We start from the raw sequence: 16,349 nt of genomic DNA, 5'->3' as shown, positions 1-16,349 counted from the left end.
CTTTTTAATGAAATCTGAGTGCTTTCTGTCTCTCCATTGGCATATGCAACTTTCAAGCCCCAGAAAGGTAGTAAAGACATCATTAAAGTAATCCATGTGACTCCAGTGGTTTTTATGAATTTTATGAAACGACATGAGTGCTTTGTTTGTGCAAAAAAAAAACCAAAAAACCCACATATTTTACCACTTTATTTACTCACGTCGCTTCATAAAATTGAAGTTAAACCACTTGGGTCACATGGAGTATGTCTTTTCTACCTTTCTAGGGCTTGAAAGTGGTAGCTGCGTAGGCTGTCAATGGAGGAGCAGAAAGCGTTCAGATTTCATTTTACTCCGAAGATGAACGAAAGTCTTATAGGTTTAGAACGACATGAGGGTGAGAAATGAATGACAGAATTTTCATTTTTGGGTGATCTAACCCTTTAATATTGAATGTACTGTCAAAGGCATGCATTTATCTGCATTTTAAATGGGTTGAAACGTTGCTCATCCATTTAGAATTAAGTGTTGGAACTATCCATTAAAACCCAGTTAACATCTCTCTACCATTATTGCTAGATATTTTACTGAAAACACACATGCTTACAGTACTCACTCCTTAAAGACACACACATCCTCACACACCCTTGACCTTTAGCAGCAGGGCTCTTATTTGTCAATGAGTGCGTTTGTAGCCATAGCCTCTTCACCCCTGATCGGGACCAGGCCATGGAAAATTTTATCACATTAGCCACATGTTGCTTCTAATATCATTTCAATAAAAAGGACGCTGCCCTCATACACATAAAGCAGCCATGTAAAGTTCACCGGTCGTTGCTGCTAGCCGCGGAGAGAGCCATGGGGGTCTGCTGCTAATTTCCCGCCCCAAGCTATGTAATCTATGGCAGAGATTAGGGTAAAGCAGTTATTCTTGACTATTTTATTAAGAGGTGCTTTAGGCGCTGGAAGAGGGGCTTTATTGCTTTTCAAACGGCGTGCCATACAATACAAGACAAACATTTGCTGTTATTTCAGCAAACTCAAGTCAGATGTGGCGGATCTTTTTTTCAGGAGGAACTTGGCATCAAAGAAAAGTCTCTTAAAACAAAAATCTTCCCTTCTGCACAGGTCTCGCCCTGAACTGTGTCCGGTAGATAAATAGGGAGGTGTCAAAAGAACAGGCAGGAGTCCCACACCTAGTTTTAATTAAAAGAGAGAGTGCTGACATGCACGGAGGGAGGGACGAACGGATTCGCAACTGTTACCATTTCAGCACGTTTATGTGCGCGTGTGCATTTCCCAGATTATAGCAAACGCTTCAGGGGTTCGGAACTATCATTTATAAGTCGAGTTTACAGTCATGACAATCAAGTGTAAGACAAGAACAAAAATATATTATAAAACATAAATATTTTAAAATATATAGCAAATAATATTCTATTCATCAAGAAATACAATAGAAAATGTATTAGTAGTATAATATTATGTAATACTGTGTGTCTTGGTTTGGGGTAAAGGTTATCTTGGTGTCTGACGAAGTACATAGTGAATGATGCTCCGTGTGTATTGAGATCTCATATACTGCAATGTATACACATAACGCATGTGTATAAATGATAATGCTCCAGGCATTTGCATACATTTGCAAATGTCAAGGAAAGTGTGTGGTATGTGATAACATAGAATCTGTTGACAGCGGTCACGGCGCAGAACTCGATTTTACCAAGTACAACATGTTCCTGGACCAGCATCTTTGTTGATCCTGGAACAACATTCAGATCCACCAAATCAGCTTTGAGGAACAAGTTCACAGTTTATGTCAAGTTTAGACTTAGAATCAGGGTTAGGTGCTTCTGCATCAGTGTTATTCACCTCTTTCATTTCCCTCTGATTTTAGGAATAACTTATGGGTAGGTTTAGGGGTAGGGATATGGTTAGGAATGTTGTTCCAGGATCAACAAAATATGTTGACCCAGGAACGCGGCTAACTCAGCAAAATCAGGACGTGCGGTCACGGCTGTCTGAAAAGCAATTATCAAAAACAAAATCGGACTCATCAAAGACCAGGCCAAAACTTGTTTTAAATTTTTGATTGATTTTCTGTCTAACTAACCCTGTACCAGGAAAATTAGTCAGATCTCCTGTCACACACATAGCTAGTTGAACTTGATCCACATGCTGTAACTGTAGTAAGTAGAAAGGGCAACCGGTGTGCTCTAAAACAACCTAAACTAATGACCTTTAACCTCCTGACATTCCAAATATGCCATTCAAACACCAAAGAATAATAAACAAAATGTGGGTAATGGACCCCAAGTGGCGTATAGGTGCAGTAAGGGGACAGAGCAATGCAGATCAAAAAACAGTTACAATGAGCAACATCACAAAAAATAAGTAATAAATAAATAAATATTGGCAGCTGTCAACAGTATTTTAAAATTCCCGCACCTCTGACATCTATTATGATGACGTTGCACTGAATTTCACAATAGCTGGGGAAATGAATCATATAATTGGCTAGAAAAGCAAAAGTCAGTTTGAGTGTGAAAAAAGTCTTTGTTTCTCAGGAGACGTAACAGAAAACATTTGCAGGCCTGTCCGGAGCTCATCTGACTGCTGCTGCACATTGGCAACACCAGACATGTTGAAACTGGAGTGCTTTGTATAAGATACTGCCTGGTATTGTGTATATAAGTGTATATTGTGTGTGTATATATATATACAATTATTTTCTCATGCATTATTGGCTTGAAATCCGAACCCTAGCCGTGGCTATATTGCCTGTTTACATCATTCCCTCTGTAAAGCCGTAACAGTTGCCAAAGTTGTCACAACAACAAAATGTGCTGTGAGACTGTGTGGAACTCCCTAAAAACCTCAAAAGCCTGAAAATAATTTCAATAATGCCAACATCAGGAACTTCAATTTGACTGACAGGCTGTCCTCGGGAAGAAAAGGCATTTGTTTCGAATAACTTATTTCCAATTAAAACTTTAATTGACATCTTCAAAAACCTCAGAGACATTTGTGAATGGTCAGCTTAGGAGAGGACAAAAAAACCACACAGGCTGGTATTCTAACCGCTCATAAAACACTACTCCGAAACCGGATCTTCACTTTATGCGAGCTGAAGGATGTGGGTTGAGTCGACGGAGAGAAAAAGAGTGAGAGGGAGAAAAAGCAAATATCAGAAGTCACAAAGTAGACTTGTGTGAGTTAAACGCTGCCCTCTGCAAGCCTCCAAATGCTCTAAATCACACAAATCCACTGAGATGCCCAGAGAAAAGGTCTCATTGATGGAAAAGGAGCAGCCAAAATGCAATAATTCTTTCTTCTTCTTCTTCTTCTTCTTTTTTTGGTATGGTTTCATCCTCATTTGCAACTGCAAATTATGAGCCCAACCTTGCCTGCTCACTTTTTCAATTGCTTGATTCTAAGAAAAAAAGAGTCTGAAAATAATTTTTGAAAAGATTAAAGGAGACCTATTATGCCCCTTTTACAAGATTTAAAATCCCAAGAGTGTGTATGTGAAGTTTTAGCTCAAAATACTCCGCAGATCATTTTTTATAGCATGTTAAAATTGCCACTTTTGGCATGAACGGCATGAACGTGCCGTTTTTGCGTGTGTCCCTTTAAATGCAAATGAGCTGGTCCTCCCAGAGCTCATGCTCCGGCATATCAGTGTAGGACAGATTGCCAGAACACCAGCAACAACAAAACAGGACAATCTCACGCACTGAAAATGTCAGAAACTGTCAGTAGCGGTGGTTAGCCTTATATGTTTGAACCGGAGTCGTTAAAAAGAGCCTCGTTTGTGAAGCAGTCTGGCACAAAATGATTGGCGCAAATGTATAAGACTTTCTTTGGGACATTTCCTTCGAAAATGAAATTTAACCACGATGTCCTCAGTGAGTCAGATGGCGGGAGTCTATAGAGACTCGTATGTGCATTGGTACATCCCAAAACACAACACTTGTAACTTCAAACTCAGGGATGTGTCTATAATAATAGGGCAGATCATCATCACCTGTGGCCGGGGCTTCTCCCTACGGTGACATCATCGCAGGGTGGAATCAGTTCATTTGAAGAGACTGCTTTTGATTTATGGGAATTATAAAAAAATGAGTGTGTAGATTTTTACCATTATAGGCTGGTTGTTCTCACACACTGCAGACACACATCGGTGTTCAAACTCCTTATAAAAGTGAATTTTCCATAATAGGTTCCCTTTAAGAGCGTTAATCTAAATTACTTTATAAGGGAATGAACTACTCATCTCACAAATCATTGCAAATGGTTGCAAACAATTCACTTAATTAGAATAGATGAATAGACAAAAAAGTGTCTTTAAAAAAGTCAATATTTTGTTTTACATATTTGCATAAACTGCTTTACTTCCACTGAACATAAACGATCCATTCAGCAACAAATTAGTCAGTCTGTTCAATGTCGGTTTTGAGGCTGTTTACACAGAAAGTGTTCTTGTCTTCATCTGCAATTTTTTTTAATTGTTGATTTAACCTAAAGGGAATAAACTATTCATCTCACAAAACATTGCAAATGGTTGCAAACTATTCACTTAATTCACTGGTTATAAGAAGAAGGGGAAAAAAGCAATGCTTAACAATTTTGGTTTATTGGTTTAATTTATTGTTCTGTGTATCTGTGGAGAAAACGATAGGAATTGTATGCCTAGTTTCAAAGCAAACTTGGTCAGACTGAAAAGGTCAAACATTGCCTAAATATTTGTTTGAAAAGGCCGGTGTACTTCCTCCTCAAGCACGTGCGCCACACCTCTAGGTGGACAACTCTGGCCTGCCCTCTGCAGAATGTCCGAGCAGGCCAAACAGAAGCAAGCTAGCGAGCAAACTGCCGTGTGTCTTTGTGTGGGGGAGTTAATGATTATCTCCCGGGTGGACGAAGACTGTGGCGCACTGCCAGTACAGTGCAGGAACGTCCCTCTTCCCTTTGTAGACGCTTTTAATCTGGTGAAAGCCTCTCCCCTGAGACCATCCCATGATAATGTCATAGACACAGAGGGTATAATAGAGCAATTTGTTTACCTTCCAAAGCCTTGATCTCTCTCAATCCTGCCTTTCTCTATCTCTCTTGCTCTTTCACGTGGAGCTCTGCACTGCTGGAGTGGGATGAGAACATATTGATCGGTGCTTGGGTTTCAATAGAGCACTGCAAATTAAACTCAATGGAAAACAAATTTGTTTCGGGATTGTCACTCTGTTGTTGACCTAAAACGTCCAAACTGAGATTCACTAAGGGAATAGTTCACACCAAAATGAGAATTCTTTTAGCATTCACTCAGACTCATGTTGTTTCAAACACGCATGAATTTGAGAGCGACTTAAAATATGAATCTTAAAAAAAAAAAAAAGTAGTTTGTCAATATATTGATTTATTGGAGCTGTCAAAATGTAATTGAGCCGTTTAAAAATAGTAATTTGCTTAATTAGCACATCATTAATCATTATTAGTGTGTATATATAATACTATACAAATTATACATATATTCTTATTATTCATCTCCTCAATACTAATTACATATTACATTATTTTAAGATATTAAATTATTGTGGCAGACTAGTAAATCAATGAATAGACAAAAAGTGTCTTTTTAAAAAAAAGTCAATATATTGTTTTAAATATCTGCATAAACTGCTTTACTCCCACTGAACATAAACAATCCGTTCAGCAATAAATTAGTCAGTCTGTTTACACAGAAAGTGTTCTTGTCTGCGTCTGCAATTTTTTTAAATTGTTGATTTAAATTTTCCTCCTGCTGTCACCATGTATACAACAGGCACAACTGAAATCATGTGACTTTTAAAATTTACACATTTGGCAGACACTTTTACCCAAAGTGCCTAGATTGCATTCAACATATAGCCTACGTTTTATCAGTTCACGTATTCTTTGGGAATTTAACCCATGATATTGCCGTTGCTAGTGCCATGCTCTACTGTTTGAGCTACAAGAATGCATAGATTTATGACTAATCAAAACAGATCCAACCAGTGGCAGTGCTAACTGACTAGTCTGCGCAACCCCTACCTTTGCAGTCAGCAGCGGACTTGTTACATACTTGCACCAACTCTCTTCAATCCCATCAACACTTTTGCCCCCACCAGTGCTCATTCCTGTTCCTGCTCTCATCTCCTTTTCAGCAAGAGCAGTTTGTCAGGGTCAGAAAGCAATTCAAAACCTCTATTAATGAGTGAGAGAGAGAAAAGTGTGGTACGAGAAGGAGGAGGAGAGGGGTGGGGTGCCTGCCATCAAAGCCGACAAGAAAAGAAGGCCAGGTGGTTGTGGGAATCTCGGCTCTTTTTGCAGAGATGGAATCTTCAGCGTAATTAACAGGCTGGAATCGGGGCCTTCTGAAGCCAGGAGGACAACCCCTCGGAGGGGACAATTTGCACTTTTACAAGAGCTGCTGAGGGACGGGGAGAAAGGAGAGGAAAAGGGAAACTATGGCATCTTTTATCGGCGAGACAAAGCGCCGCATCCTTTCAAAGGCCTGCGCTGGAGCTTCCAGAGCAGAGGAAGAGCGAGTGAAATAAAGAAGAAGAAAAACACAAGAGAGAGAAGGGGGTAGGAGCTGAAGAAGTGGACAGCAGTCGGAAAAGGGGCACCGGTGCCAACATGCGGTTCACAGAGAGAAAAGGGCCGGGGGAAGTATAGCCGAGAGGGTGTGGGGGCGAGGGGGGCCTGACATGCGGCCAACTTGTAGACCCTCCCAGAATTCAACAGCTTCTCTCATTATCATTATTGCACAGGGCCCAAAACCAGCAACAAGCCTCTAAATGGACCTAAACTAGAGGCATGCACCCTCTTGAGACTTTGACGCTGCCTAATATATACACTATAAAAACTACACACGTAGATTAAAAACTGGCAAAAATATTAATATGCATTAGTATTGCCTTAACTTTTCTTTATTACATTACACTTTGGTGTCACATATTTTATTAAATTATTCTCCACAAACGTTTATGGGGTCATTTTAAAGGATTAGTTCACTTCAGAATTGAAATTTCTTTCTTCAGTCAAAAAGAAATTAAGGTTTTTGAGGAAAACATTCCAAGATTTTTCTCCATATAGTGGACTTCACTGGGGTTCAACGGGTTGAAGGTCCAAACTGCAGTTTCAGTGCAGCTTATAAGGGTTCTACATGATCCCAGCCGAGGAATAAGGGTTTTATCTAGTGAAACAATCGGTCATTTTCTAAAAAAAAAAAAAAATTATGTACCACAAATGCTCATCTTGCACTGCTCTGTGATGCGCCACGCATTACGTAATCATGTTGGAAAGGTCACGCGTGACATAGGCCAAAGTACCGCAGTAGGGCATTTTCTCCTCCAATTTCAAAATCATCCAACATCGTTGTTTTACCTTTTTTTGCAAAGTGCGTTTGACTTTGTCTTTGCATGTTCGCTTTGCAGACACTGGATCGGTACTTCCACCTACGCCACGCGTGACCTTTCCAACGTAATTGCGCTTTTATTTATTTTTTTTAAATGACCCATCGTTTCGCTAGATAAGACCCTTGTTTGTTGGCTGTGATTGTGTAGAAACCTTTGAAGCTGCACTGCAACTGCAATTTGGACCTTCAACCCATTGGTAACTGTTGAAGTCCACTATATGGAGAAAAATCCTGGAATGTTTTTCTCAAAAACCTTTCATTTCTTTTCGACTGAAGAAAGAAAGACATAAACATCTTGGATGACATGGGGGTGAGTAAATTATCAAACTAACTGTAGTGAGTAAACTAACTACAATTGCAATTTTACAGTAGCTCAGCAGTTTTATTTGTGGTTTATAGTGTACATTTTTGTCGAATTGGTATTGAAGGCTTCAGAAGTAAACAATTTTAAATTATGAGAAGCATGTAGCTCCATAAAATAGTTTCCTCAACTCACAGCTCAAAGCTCTGAGCAAAACTTTCATACGCTTGATGTACTGAAGTCATGCTTGCCTCTGACTGACAAAAAGCCATATTCAGGTTTCCATTTCATTCGTTAGGACGCGTCAGACTGCAGTGTCAGATGTCTGACAGAGGCGGTGAAATATCCAGGGGTCAGATGCACGGCTGATAACGGCCCCTCAGCTTGACTGCCAGAGATGGGGCGTCTGCCCAGCACAAAATGCCATTTGTTGTCCATCACTCAGACACTGCGAATTTAGCGCCGGCTCTGCGCTGAAAGGCACATTCACACAAGCTCACACACTGGATGTTTTTGCAATTCAATATTTTCACACACAGCCTCATCATTACGCTGGAACCGGAGCCTCACTGGAGAGAGCCTGCGCTTTCACGGACAGGCAAATCGCAGTTCGAGATTGAAGTTAATAGCCCATCTTGAAATGTTTTGCTGACTCCCTAAAAACCCCTTCTCAGCATTTCACTAACACTCTGACGAGGGCTTTCGGTTTTTTTTTTTTCTTCTTCTTCTTCTTTTGACTAGAGAGAAAACACCCATATGCCACACGCTTTAGATCTAGTAGCCAACCGAGAGGTGACAGTAAAGACCACATTATGCAAATACCCTCTGAAAATACAAAAAAAAAAAAAAAAAAACACATTTTGCACATAGTTTTCATAAATATATACATTTTTGTAAAATACTGTCCTGTGTAAAGGTATTTAAAAGCACAACTTAATGAAAGAACATTTATTTTATGACAATTTATTAAATAAAGATTAATGAGCCTGAAGCTTACATGAAGTTTAAGTGTTCACCTGTACAAAAAAATTAAAAAAAGGCAGAAAGTGCAAGTGGCCAGGGTTTGGTGTATGTGCCAGTAATGATTTGTTTAGGATGTCGGCCTTAAAGTGGTTAAAGAAAATGGCGGCAGCTTGAGGTTTTATATATTTTTCCAGTAAGCCGCACTGTAGTTAATGAAATTTAACACACCAATAGTGCCGCCTCTCCCTCGAGAGCAAGAGCTTCATAATCAGCGTGCCAACACTCTCGTTTTTTATGAAAACAAATTGCAGCCAGGGAGATGGACTAATTGTGTTGCGACGCAGAGCAAAAAGAAACAACCATTCACGTAATTAAGCCAATTTTCATGGACAAAAATAGTTGAAGGGGCAGTAAGCAAGAGCATTCATCTGGTACACAGCGCACGATCCCACCCCCGCTCATGCGTACAAAGAAAAGTTAAGCATTAAGCAAATATAGGCTGCCTCACCCTGAGAAAGTCACTGGATAATGATGCTTCAATTACAGTGGATCCCAGAATACCGGACTGTCCAATTATGAAAAATGATGATGGGCTGACAGAGGTCTTTGGGAACATGAAAGACGTCTTTATCAAAGCAAATCTAAGCACTCTATCTCTAAAGTACAAAACAACTCTACCACCGCCATTACGGCACGTCATACCATCTTAATGAGACAGAGCTGCCCATCTTCCCCCGTAATGACAAAAGATGGAGGGACAGAAGATGAGTTCAAAAGATAAATGTGGAGGCCGGGCCCTTTGAAAATGTGCTCTCTAGTAAAGTTGAAAGTGAGCGGCGAGCGGTAATGCTCTGCTCGAGTGGCCCGCTGGGGAATGACATCCACTCTCTTATCGCCAAAGGATGCAACATCAAGGTCTGGCCAAACAGCCTACGGTAGCTGCACGGATGCATGGGAACTTCAGCGGGGAATTACGGAATACGTGCGTGTGCGTGTCCTCACTGCAGGGGTGAATTGCCACTCTAAACATCCCAAAAGTTGCCAAAACCACCAGCCTAGCCTGCTTTGTATAGGAAATGTGTACACTTCCAAGGGAGAATTATGTTGCTACATGCAACAAGGAAAAATTTGTCGTTTTTAGAGAAAATTTCCCTCCAAATATTGGAAACAAATTTTGGAGTTTCAGTGCATGTAAATGGACTCCTCACATATTATAACCTCTTGTTGTTTTTACATAATAAACACACACTCTCAGAAAAAAAAAGTACAAAAGCTGTCACTGGGGCAGTACCCTTTCAAAAGGTACACCTTTGTACCTAAAAAGTCCATATTAGTACCTCAAAGGTAAATATCGGTACCAAAAGTGTACATATTAGTACCTAAATGATACATATTAGAAACTTTTTAAAGAGTACCGTCGCAATGACAGCTTTTTGTACCTTTTTTTTCCCATGAGAGCTGATTTGGAGCCTAGCTTTTGTTCATATTGTAGAGTGTTGACAATCCACAACAATATTAAATTGGCTCCCCATTAAAACGCAGCACAACTGGGTGCCTCAAAATGTTGGATGGAAATTTTCCTGGCACTTTCTGGGCAGCACTTACGACACCAAGACGTTTTACGGCCTAAAATTAGCAACCCTGAACACATGATGCAGGGTTAATTATTTCTCACAGTCCTTCCCAGTTGGGTGTACAAAGCTACTTTTTCCTTGTACAGTATCGACCAAATCCAGCAACGGAGATTTCAGAGGTCGCACAATGTAGAAGATGTTGTAAAAAATAATTTTCCTGATTTGTTATCACAACATTTTTTTCTTTTGTCAAATCAACTTAGATAATTAATGTGGTTGAGATAACATAATATTTTGAGTTTCTATTGATTAAATTGCCTTCATTGTATTAACTTTATTGCCTTCATTGTATTAACTCAAATTTTTAATTTTAACTTAAAATTTTAAGGCAACCAGGTAACTTACTTTTTTAAGTTAAACCAACAATTCTTGTTTACGGTGTGCCCACCTGCTGAAGAGTTAAAACCAGTGTTTGTTTGCATAATACAAGAGCAGCGGATGCTGATTCCAGATCAGTGTTTACTTAATGCTTACTTCAGAAAAGGATATTCTGAGAATGCCGTGATTATTATTTATGTCTTCCCACAGATGCCAGTTCACTGAGGCTGCTCTTGTTACGCCTGCATTTCCTGAAACCTTTTACATTTTTTGAGTACTTTGTGATTGTCAAAGACTGACTTGCCACTGAAGAAAAATATTATATATAAACTGTTCCTGTCATAAATATTATAATATTTATCACATATTATATTATATCATAAATGTCATAAAGATTATAGATTGCATTATTGTTATTTAAAATGAATAACCTTCAATATGAGGTTGTTTGACCAGCACTGTAAAATAAAAAATAAAAAATGAGTGTATATTTACTGTATTAAATTAAAGCAAACATTTCTAAAATAAAATAAATATAATAATTATATAATAAAAAATATATAATAATTGCAAATAGACTAAAAAAATTCATTACAAAAATCCAATGCAAATATTTTCAGCAATTTAAATAAATGATTACTGTAGAGTTCAATGGCAAATACGAGACAACACGCATAACAAGAAAGAATAATGAGCTGCAATTCACTCAAACACCTTAAAAAAACAGCAGTGCGTCCGCTTCTACGGCCAAGGAGTTGCAGACAGCCTGGGCTGTAACATGATAAGCACGTCTCTCTCGCAGACATGGCTTTAACAGTTCTGTAATGGCTGTCTTTCCCCTACTGCACACTGCACCCTACTCTGCTCCACAGCATGGGGGCCTGTTCTTAAATGTCCTTTTTTTTCCCTTAAAAACAAGGCTTGAGAAACAAATAAACTGCGTTATGCTGGGAAGAAACACAGCAAGACACTAAAGTCATCTTTAAGGTATGCACATGACTGCCAAAACATAGTCAAGTGATAGGCTTAGACTTTTCCTACAACTGGGTGAACGAAAAAGGAAAAAGAAAAAAAAGGGTGTGCAGTTCCAGTGCGGCAGAGAACAGCTGAAACAGTGTTTAGACACACGCGTAAAAGGCCCTCCCACGAACGAGTCACTGTGATGTCATAAAGAGGTGCCACAAGCGAACAATAACAGCGCAGTACAGTAAAAAAAAAAAAAAAACTAAAGTAGAATGAATGACGTGTGACAAATGTGAGCAAGGTTGAGATCGAGCTGCCTCACCTTTGGGAAGCACAGGGCGATTCACGCAGTGAGCTGAGCTCAGGTGGGCAGGAGCTCTCGACGGGAAACAGTGCCAGCTCTGCCTGCGTTCCATAAGCCACCCATCAACCTTTCCTCTCGCTCAAGATTGGGGTTAACTAAGCGGGCAGTCTGGTCAAAAGCTGCCCTACAGGCTCCCATTGAGGACGAATATGTGTACGCATGCATTCTGTGTACAGTATTACATGCCAAGATGATTGTAACATTATCAAATACAAATTTAAACTGGTTTCATTATAGTTATTGTCAGTCAGTATGTCAGCATTGGAACAAAGACGTGCTCACCTGTGTGTGTGTGTGTGTGTGTGTGTGAGAGAGAGAGAGAGTGAGAGAGAGAGAGTGTGTGTGTGTATGTGTGTGTGTGTGTGTGTGGTTGTTTTATGAACTCACACACTTATGCACTGCACACACAGACATTAAACGATTTTCTCACAATTCTTCCAGTCTAACTGGCACTTTCATATGGCTTTTAACAAGAACTTCTTATCAAACACAAACTTACATCTCACAGATTACATGCGAGGAGTTGTACATCTCTAATGGCTCATGCACCATTAGTCTGTTCACCAGCTCTCATGTGTGAAAGCATATTGTGCACATACACATTCAGCTAGCTTGAAGCTAAATGTCAGCCATTTTGCCCGTAAAAGCCCAGTTTTGAGTGCTGACAGGCTGTGTCTTCTAGCAAGACATCACACACAGCTTCTATTGTTGCTTTACAGTGTTATGGCTTGATTTTATTATGTCTGTCAAAACAACAAGAACTTTTTTTGATTTGTTATTCATTGCTATTTTATTTCTATGTGCAACTTTTTTTCTCTTCAAAGACAGCATCATAATGTAAACAGCAAAAAAAAGGGGGGGGGGGGGGAGCCCACATTTAAGTGAAAGAGCAAAAAAGTTTGATGAATTTTGCCCTTTGAATGAAAACATATTGTAAGATTTAAACAAAGTATAAATAATAAGTAATATAAAAAGTATATTACAAAATGAAATATGTTTGGAATGTGCTAAATAAATAAATATTAATTTATTTTTACAATATATCTCTGTGGCACTTTATAACTGTCACTTCACTGTATATTTTAATTAATTATGAGTGTTCCGACACACTTTTTCAGTGACGTCATTTAGCCTACTGTATGCATACAGTCTATATGAACTAGCCTGGAAAAATCATCGCCAAGAAAATACATGGACAGTCTCTCGCGTATGGCGGGAGATGGCCCATAAAATCACCCAGAGTCGGACACGTGTGAAATGGTTAATGAATGAATTCATGCATATTTATTGTCGCTCAAAACCAGAAAAAAAATATCCTTCAACATTGTTTTTCGTGACAGAGCCAGGCCTCGTTTGAGTTCATTATTGATTAGACACATAGCTCCAACTGTAGATGGTTTCGAAATAATTCATATTTGTTTCCAAAAAATATATTACACAAATTGCACATACCCCCCCCCCCCCCCCCCCCCCCCCCCCCCCCCCCCCCGGGATTTAAACTGTCATTTAAATTAAAATATGATTTTACCATTTCAAAACGGTTACTAATGGTTCAAATAAACTACACAGAGAAAGAGAGGGAGGGAGAGCCTGTATCAGGCGAATATACCTGGGCGCCAGAACAAACTGATTTCTCTGTGAAACTCAACTTAAACTGTCGTATAATAATAATATATCAAAGGCGAAGCTTGAACTAAGTTGTAAATAAACCACAGAATATTAATGTTAAATCTGAAAGCATTAAACGCTCGTCGAAAATGAATGAATGGCCTAACATTATGAATCAAGCTCTTGTAACTACCTGCGTTTATGGCCACTTGATTCGTTCAGTAATAGCAGATGATCCAGCCGCCAGATGGTGATTTGTGCCTTACTTGGATCCCACATTAACCTATTATAATATCGTTTAATTAAACACAATTATGGCGATGATATTTGATTGCACTTGAGGTATGAGAAATAATTAAAAGCAATGACCGTCGGTGTCTTATAAAACCTTATATTTAAGAAGCTTCTCGGCGATACCTGCGATTGCTTTTGGTAATGACGAGACGGCAAACTGTTGAGTTAATAATAATAATAGGCTAATAATAATTTTGTAATGTATTGATATTACATTATTTGCGTTTTTAAAATAGTTTGGACGTAGCTATATTTCAAAGAGAATATATTGTGGGAAAACAAGAATAATAATTGTATGCATTATGCTATAATAATAACAATACACATTCTTATATCCTCTGTATACTCCCTTCTTCATTTAAATTAAAATGAATACAGATACATTTGAAACAGTAGGCCTATTATATCTGTTTGATGATCTGTATGAACACGGGAACCCGTAATAAACATCTTAACTCAATGAAATCACACACAGATTGAATGCAGTTATAAAGTAAATCTGTCGAATATGAATCTGGAAGAGCAGAACACTGGTTAGCTATTCAAAGCAACGAAATGAAATAAGTTCTAGATGAAATAAGGAAACTATAGAATATGCGCCATATATCAGTAGTCTTTAATGAGCGCTTGTGTTTTAAAAATTGAGATCAGGCCCTCCAACACAAAAACGAAACCTTCAACTCTCAGAGAACTACACAATAAATGCCTTGAAATGTGACTAAAAGAAGGTCTGATATATATGGTTTGAGCACTCGGGAGAGTTGACCTCCAACACAAAAGCGAATTAATCTTGAATGACCAACAACAAAACACGAAAAACGACAGTCTGACCTGTTAATAGCGATTCTCGCAAGTCATCGCAAAACACGTCTCGTGTGCTACAGAAGTCTTGAAGTGTGCATGACAAAATATCAAGGCCCACATTTCTGTCCCAAAACAAACCGAGTATCAACAGGTCATCAGGCCCACGCGAGCTTTACTATGTTCAGATACTAAAATGTCCTAATATTTTAATAATTGTCGCAGCGTCATTGAAACATATAAAACGGGCATTTTCAAAACTGCGCACTTTCATATAGTCTACTAGTTCTTCAGTTAAAAAGAAATTATTTTTAATGATCATTTTCCTCTGGAAACAGAAATATGTATAGCTCATAACATAATACTTCGTTATGACTTCGTTATAACACTTATTAAATTGCTACCTAATTTAAGTATAATGAAGCCTTTTCTAATGAATTGTCCACATTGCACTGAATGCTATAATCGCATGCAAAAGTTTCACGGGCACTCAATGTAAGAAAATAGTTTGAGTGTGAAATCCTACCTATTACAAACAAGTCGGAATACAAATGAAAGCCAAACAAACAATAAGCAAAGACATCGTGCAGAGTCCAGAGGAGATTTACACACTTTTCCTCGCCTTCGAAAGAGTCCAGAAAATAGCTGACTCTATTTTCTTCAATACGACATACAGCCTATATGCATTATTGATTTGTCATTCGCAGATGAAGCACACCGGACCGCAACAGACCCCAAAAAGGACAAGGATTCCTAAACGCGACCTCCTAATTTTAGATTATCGGAATGAATTGTCCGTTTTGTTTCATATTCCTTCTTCTATGGCATCCAGTGGACAGGCAGAAAGCTCTGGAGATCTCCACACTCGGTCTGTGCGTCCTGGGGTCCATGAGCAGTGCTAGAGCGCCCACTATTTCAACAAGCAGGAATATGATTTCACAAGACCTGGAACCACTCAATAAAAAAAGTTACTATCCCTTTCGACAACTCTTCGCTAACTTTCGCGCAACAATTCTCTACGGTTTCTCGACTTCGCTAAAACACGAGAGTGAAACAACACGGCGTGGAAACGCTCTCCTGACCATTTCAGCCAAAGCACCACCACAAACGAAACTTGTGAACAAGCACACTACGGCAGCATCTGCTCTAAAGGGTGGACGCGCGGATCACGGAGAGTTTGAGCGATTTCAATGCAATTGAGAGCTGAAAAACAAACGCACCGGACAAAGACGCGCTCTCAGCAGGAACTGATCAATGAAAATGACACTTTGGTGATGTGCGCAAGGGTTCAAAGTGCCGTGCGTCCGCTCAGGAGCGAAAGTATCGCAATAAGGACCTACTTTTGGCCAGTTTTCTCGCCCTCGCCTTGGATCTCATCTTGTCGGCTTGTAGATTCCTCGCGTCCTCCTTGAGCTCAGAAGCAGCAGCAGCGCTATCTTCATCTCACGAGCATTGTCAGTTTGGACACCTTCGCACATGCGCACAGGCCATTCAATCTGACACCCTCGTCAGGGCCAAAAACTTTCCAATGTATTCATCATCATCACTTTTTGTCCTATCGTGTCTCCTTTAGATCACTTATCTCTTTCCCTCCTCCTCCACTCGCTCCGCAACATCTCGGATCGCCCCCCACCTCCCCTTCTTGAGCTCCTGAAGAGGAATAAGTGCTATTTTTCAGGGACCTGCGGA

The 16,349-nt window shown here is 39.4% G+C and overlaps 1 protein-coding gene across 7 annotated transcripts in view; it reads right to left on the bottom strand.

Annotated features, from left to right (window-relative positions):
* The window catches only part of prdm16 (PR domain containing 16), a 254,827-nt gene extending 238,707 nt beyond the window's left edge, over positions 1 to 16,120 (bottom strand). For all 7 annotated transcript variants that reach the window (XM_048210729.1, XM_048210730.1, XM_048210732.1 and 4 more), the window contains exon 1: positions 16,001 to 16,120. In XM_048210729.1, coding sequence (XP_048066686.1) covers positions 16,001 to 16,037 — 37 coding nt within the window. In that variant the 5' untranslated portion in view covers positions 16,038 to 16,120. The remainder of the gene's footprint in view (positions 1 to 16,000) is intronic.
* Positions 16,121 to 16,349: the final 229 nt, after the last annotated feature.

The sequence above is a fragment of the Megalobrama amblycephala genome, linkage group LG12 (assembly GCF_018812025.1).
Source record: "Megalobrama amblycephala isolate DHTTF-2021 linkage group LG12, ASM1881202v1, whole genome shotgun sequence".
NCBI lineage: Eukaryota > Metazoa > Chordata > Actinopteri > Cypriniformes > Xenocyprididae > Megalobrama > Megalobrama amblycephala.
The sequence above is the reverse complement of the archived record's forward strand: the minus strand, read 5'-3'. Positions and strand labels throughout refer to the sequence as shown.